The sequence below is a fragment of the Rhinopithecus roxellana genome, chromosome 11, assembly GCF_007565055.1.
Source record: "Rhinopithecus roxellana isolate Shanxi Qingling chromosome 11, ASM756505v1, whole genome shotgun sequence".
In the NCBI taxonomy this organism is placed as follows: Eukaryota; Metazoa; Chordata; class Mammalia; order Primates; family Cercopithecidae; genus Rhinopithecus; species Rhinopithecus roxellana.
This window is the reverse complement of record NC_044559.1, coordinates 110,225,841-110,231,874: the sequence shown is the minus strand read 5'-3', so window position 1 is coordinate 110,231,874 and position 6,034 is coordinate 110,225,841. Positions and strand designations below refer to the sequence as shown.

Here is a 6,034-nt window from a genome sequence, read left to right as displayed (position 1 = left end):
CTGGCTAGGGTTAGGGGACCTGGATAGTAATCTTGGCTTCACCACTATCTGACACACCTTGGGAACTCGCTTTCCATCTACTCATTCACTTAGTAAATATTAATTAGGTCCAATTATGCGCCAGGCACTGTGTTAGGGAATGGAAATTTAAGAGCAAGACCCAAGTCTCTCAATTCATGGAATTCACATTCTACGGGAAAGGCTGGGGACCGGATTACAGCCTACATCACCTACAGGTTCAGTCTCCCTATCTCTAAAATGTTAGGACAACCTCTAGGTTCAATTTGAATGTTTGGAGCCTGTTAATTTAGCATTTGATCAAAGCTCAGAATACAGCAAAAGTCTCCCACTACCTCTGGCTTTCCCTTACAAAGGCGTGTATTACAAAAAGGCTCGGTAGAAGTATTTTCTATAGCCTATCTTGCCCCAGAAAGCAGGTCACGACTTTCTCCACCGCTTTTGACCTCTGGCTAGCAATCGCATCTATTTTCAAAAGGCCCTAGGTGATACTGCCTTTGGTATTCTGAGAAAGGCTGTTTATAAAAGGCTAAAAGCCTTCCTTGCTTTCGCCCAAGCCAGGTATTTGCCAAGTGACATAGGTAAGAGGTGCAGAAAAGTTGGTTTTGTCTTCGCAAGGCAGGAGAATCCACTAGAGGACTCACCCTTAACAGGTGACTCCAAGGAAGTGCATAGAAAAGACGCAGTGGTAAAACTAGCTGGGCACCTGTAATCCCTGCCCAAGGCAAGGCTGAGGAAGAGGGATCGCTTGGACCCTGGAGGTGGAGGTCGCAGTGGGGCATGATGGCGCCACTGTAGTCAGCCTGGAAGGCAGAGCAAGACCTTGCCTCAAAAAGGAAAAAAAAAAAAAAAAAAAAAAAAAAAAAGGAAAAGACTCCTGGTGCCAGGATTGGTGGCTGGGGCCTGTAATCCCAACACTTTGGGAGGTCAAGGCGGGAAGGAACTTGAGACCAGTAGTTCGATACCAGATTGGGCAAGTGTAATAGTGAGACCCTCGCCTTAAAAAAAAAAAAAAAAATTAGCCGGGTGCGGTGGTGCACACCTGAGTTGAGGTGGGCACATCGCTTGAGTCCGGGAGGTCAAGGCTGCAGTGAGCTATGGACTGCGCCACTACACTCCAGCTTTGGAGATAGGTGAGACCCTCATCTCTAAAAAGATAAAAGAAAAGAGGCAGTAGTGGATGCAAGGAGGGGTGGTAGCCCATGACCATGCAGAGGCCAAACAGACTTTAAGGCAGCATTCTGTTCTCCACACCCATGCCGGAAGCTTTCCTGCCACGCAAGCTTTCCGAGCATGCTAACTCGCTCCAAGAAGCGCCCGTCCCGCAGCATCCACTGCAGCCGCTGCGGAGAGTGGCGCAGCGCAGAAACCAGTGCCCAGGTCGGGGAAGAGGTCTCCGGGAGTCACGTGGGCGGGAGCCCCAGCCAGGAATCCCAGGACTGCTCAGGCCTCCGCGCCCCAGGCCTCGCCCCGCCCGCGCGCGCGCGCGCGCGAAGAGGGCCACGCCCGTGACGTCGGCGGAGCAGAGCAGGGGGCGGGGCGCGGGCCGGAGTGGGCGGGGCGAGCCGACGCCGCTGAATCGGGCGCCGAGACAAGCCGCGCATTCCAGCGGGTGCACGTGACGCGGCCGCGAGGCCTGAGGTAAACAACCGCGGCCCCGCCTCCCGGGCCTCCGCGCGCACCGCGCTCCTCCTCGCCGGCAGGACGCGCTCTAACGGGGCGGGCGGCTTCCTCCGTGAGTCCCCAGCGGCTGCCGCGGGCCGGAGCAGCTGCAGCGGGCGCGACGCCCCGGGTCTGCGGGCCAAGCGCACCGGCAGGGGTCGAGCTCGCGTCCCGTCCCCGCCCCCCCCCCCCACGCTGTGGCGCAGCAGGAATTTGGCCGGGACCCGGGCACTATTCGCGGCTGCTGACGCGCGGCGGCCAGCGGCCTTGCGCTCATCTCTATTCTGGGGCCGTTGGGTCACCGCGCTCCGCCGGCCCCCTCCCCCGGGCCCGGAGGGTGTGTCCCCCGCTCCGGGGCTCGCCGCGCCTATAAGGGGCCGAGCGGCGAGCAGGGACATGCAGCTCTACAGCAGCGTCTGCACTCACTACCCCTCCGGGGCACCGGGTCCCACGGCCGCCGCCCCCGCGCCACCCGCCGCCGCCGCCGCCCCCTTCAAGGTCTCGCTGCAGCCCCCGGGAGCCGCCGGCGCCGCGCCCGAGCCCGAGACCGGTGAGTGCCAGCCTGCCGCGGCCGCCGAGCACCGGGAAGCCGCCGCTGTCCCTGCCGCCAAGATGCCTGCTTTCTCCTCCTGCTTCGAGGTGGTGTCCGGGGCCGCCGCGCCCGCCTCTGCCGCCGCCGGCCCGCCTGGCGCGTCCTGCAAGCCGCCGCTGCCGCCGCACTACACGTCCACCGCGCAGATCACCGTGCGGGCCCTGGGCGCCGACAGGCTCCTGCTGCACGGGCCCGAGCCCGCTCCCGGCACCGCGGGCTCCGCCGCCGCCCCGCGCGGCCGCTGCCTCCTGCTGGCCCCAGCGCCCGCAGCCCCGGTCCCGCCGCGGCGGGGCTCCTCGGCCTGGCTCCTGGAGGAGCTGCTGCGGCCCGACTGCCCCGAGTCCGCGGGCTTGGACGCGACACGGGAGGGGCCCGATCGGAACTTCCGACTGAGCGAGCACCGCCAGGCCTTGGCCGCCGCCAAACACCGAGGCCCCGCGCCGACCCCGGGGAGCCCCGACCCCGGTCCGTGGGGCGAAGAGCATTTGGCGGAAAGGGGCCCCAGGAGCTGGGAGAGGGGCGGCGACCGCTGCGACGCTCCGGGTGGGGACGCGGCGCGGAGGCCCGACCCAGAGGCCGAGGCACCCCCAGCCCGGAGCATCGAGACCGCCCAGAGCAGCGCGGCGGAGCCGGTGATCGTGTCCAGGTCGGATCCCAGAGACGAGAAGCTGGCCCTGTACCTGGCCGAGGTGGAGAAGCAGGACAAGTACTTGCGGCAGAGGAATAAGTACCGATTCCACATCATTCCCGACGGCAACTGCCTCTACCGAGCTGTCAGCAAGACGGTGTATGGGGACCAGAGCCTGCACCGGGAGCTGAGGGAGCAGACGGTGCACTACATCGCCGACCATCTCGACCACTTCAGCCCCCTGATTGAGGGCGACGTGGGGGAGTTTATCATCGCTGCTGCCCAAGACGGGGCATGGGCTGGGTACCCGGAGTTGCTGGCCATGGGGCAGATGCTGAATGTGAATATCCACTTAACTACTGGAGGGAGGCTGGAGAGCCCCACGGTGTCTACTATGATTCATTATTTGGGCCCAGAGGATTCCCTGAGGCCTAGTATTTGGCTCAGTTGGCTCAGTAACGGACACTATGATGCTGTATTTGATCACTCCTATCCTAACCCAGAGTACGACAACTGGTGCAAACAAACTCAAGTGCAAAGGAAACGCGACGAAGAACTTGCCAAATCTATGGCCATATCCCTATCTAAAATGTATATTGAACAAAATGCATGCTCTTGAAATGTCTCAAAACCTTACACCCTGGGAATAATTGCATACATAACTTGTGTTTGGAGAATCACATGAACTCTAATCAGGGTAATAGCACTTTCAAACTTGCTAGTAGATTTTATTGTAGGTGTAATGCCTTAATCATCTTTTTGAATGTTTTCTCAGAGCTGAAGGTTGCTGGGCACCTAAATGATGTTTCATGATAGCTTTGGGTGATTTTACTGCTATTTATAATTTGCTGTATAAAGTGAGCACTACTTAATTTGCAAGCTGATTTCTCACAGTGTAAATTTGTTCATTCCTGGTAGTCTATTTTCTATAAAAATGTATTTTTGCACAACATTTTTAAAAACTGGTGTACCTTCATCTATGACGTGTTCAGGCATAAATCCAGAGAAGTGCTTTATATGAAATGTATTATTTTGAACAGAGTTTGTGATTTGGTAGTTATTTTATGTTGTTGAAATTTGAATTTCACAATTCTTAGATAATTATTTCAAATGGATATTGAAGCATTCTTGTTACCAGATGTTTGGCCCATTCCATTTTGATGAAACAGAGCTGTTGTTTTGGAAATCATTATTTTTCTAGAAATGGTGAATCTTTTAAAGAAAATTACTTAATGGAAGGTTGTGGGAAGGTGTTTTTTTTTTTTTTTTTTTTTTTTTTTTTTTTTTTTTTTTTTTTTTTTTTCCTGTTTTAAGGGATAGTACCAGGTCTTACTTGAATGAAAGTCTGATATTTGCTGATGGCAGAATGATTATTTTGTACCCTGGTTGATATGTAGAGTAGATCGTCTGGTGCTCTCAGTTGTTTTTATTGACATTTGTTATTTTGTTAGAATGTTAACATGGTATAAAACTCTGTGACAAGATAAGCCTCCTGCTTTAACTTCTTGGATCCAACTAAGAGATTTATAAACTAATTGCATAAATATCTGGAGCCACCCTTGGCAGTTACAGCAGGAGAACACTGTCTTAATATTTCTTTTACATTCTTTCAGAAGGTGAAATAGGATTGCCCTGTATTAATGTAGAAATGTCTGTAAACAGAGCTTGTATGGTTTGCTGGGTCAAACAATATTTCCAACTTAAAATCTATCTCATTGCCACTTTAACTACTTTTAGTCATATTTATTAAGTAATGCAGTTTGTACTTTTTTTATTTTGTAACATTTTGTGATTTTTTTGTACAAAACTGTATTTGTACAATAGAGCAGTTCCCAGCTGATGGAATGAATGAATAAAATGCAAAATTATACTTTTACAATGCCTTTTGGATAGAGTGGTTTTTAAATTGTAGTGTTTGTAGGAAACTTTCTTACATGTATGCATGTAAAGATGCATTTTTTTTTTTCTGTAAAGATGCCACAGCAATAGGTTTCCTAAATTCTCACATGAAGAAGATAAGCTAATCATGAGTAATTTCAAAGGATAAGTCTGAATAAAATATAATTTAAAGGTGGAGAATCCAAGAAATTGCTCTCATTATTTCTAATTATAATTTCTGTCTACAATTATAGCTGTACCTATTGGCTAATGAAAAAGGAGGTGCAAGTTTTGTGTCAGCCAGCAGAATGTCTAATTTAATATCATACTTGTGTATTCCACTCAGTCTCAATATAGAGTTTAATGTTTTAAAGATTAACCAAAAATATGCCCTAATTTTTGTCTAGTCTGGCCTCTTAAGACCACGGGAATCTGTTTTAAGATGTTGAAAAGTGCATGCTATAGTTTGAATATGTGTGACCTACCACCCCAGATTCATGTGTTAATCCCCATTATGGTGGTATTAAGAGGTTGGGCTTTTGGGGAAGTGATTCAAGACATGAGCACTCTGTCTTCGTGAATGAATTAGTGCCTTTTATATAAAGGGCTGGAAGGAACTAGCTTAGGCCCATTTTGCTCTTCTCTTGTTCTGCCACAGGAGGACACCTAGATGGTGTCATCTGTGAGGAAGGGGCCTTCACCTGATGTGGAACCTGTAAGCGCCTTGATCTTGGACTTGCCAGCCTCCAGACTGTGAGAAATACAAATTTCTGTTCTTTATAAATTACAGATATTTTGTTGCAGCAGCACAAATAGACTAAGTTGGCGCACCTGTGTGCATAATGTTGGGGTATGTTAACTGCATAAGAAAAGCAGCTATTTTGGGTATTTTACTTTTCAGTTAGTCATTTAGACAGCACAGTCATAGACACAACTGAACTTGATTGAGGTCACTGGTTAACCACATTCTTGGAAGGATGCCGTTGAATATCAAGGAAAGAATTTGTCAACGGTTTAAATGTTTACTAATCACAGATCTCTGAATTTTTGTGTAGGTAAGTTTTGCTTCGTGGCTTCAGTAAGTAATTTGGGAAGAAAAAATTGCTGTTATTTGAATTACCTGGCTACCCCTTTTCTCCACTTTATTTAGAGCTGTATAACATTTGGAGATGCTTAAAATTTTATACAAGTATGAGTAGAATACACAAGAATTCCTAAAAAGGCTTCTGTCAGCCTATTACTGTTTTAGATAGGTT

At 50.2% G+C, this 6,034-nt stretch overlaps 1 protein-coding gene across 1 annotated transcript; it reads left to right on the top strand.

Moving 5' to 3' along the window:
- The first annotated feature begins 1,688 nt into the window (after positions 1–1,688).
- OTUD1 (OTU deubiquitinase 1) lies at positions 1,689–4,977 on the top strand. Its single transcript, XM_030941335.1, has one exon. It carries the CDS (start codon positions 2,077–2,079, stop codon positions 3,517–3,519), a length of 1,443 nt encoding a protein of 480 aa, XP_030797195.1. The 5' UTR covers positions 1,689–2,076; the 3' UTR covers positions 3,520–4,977.
- Positions 4,978–6,034: the final 1,057 nt, after the last annotated feature.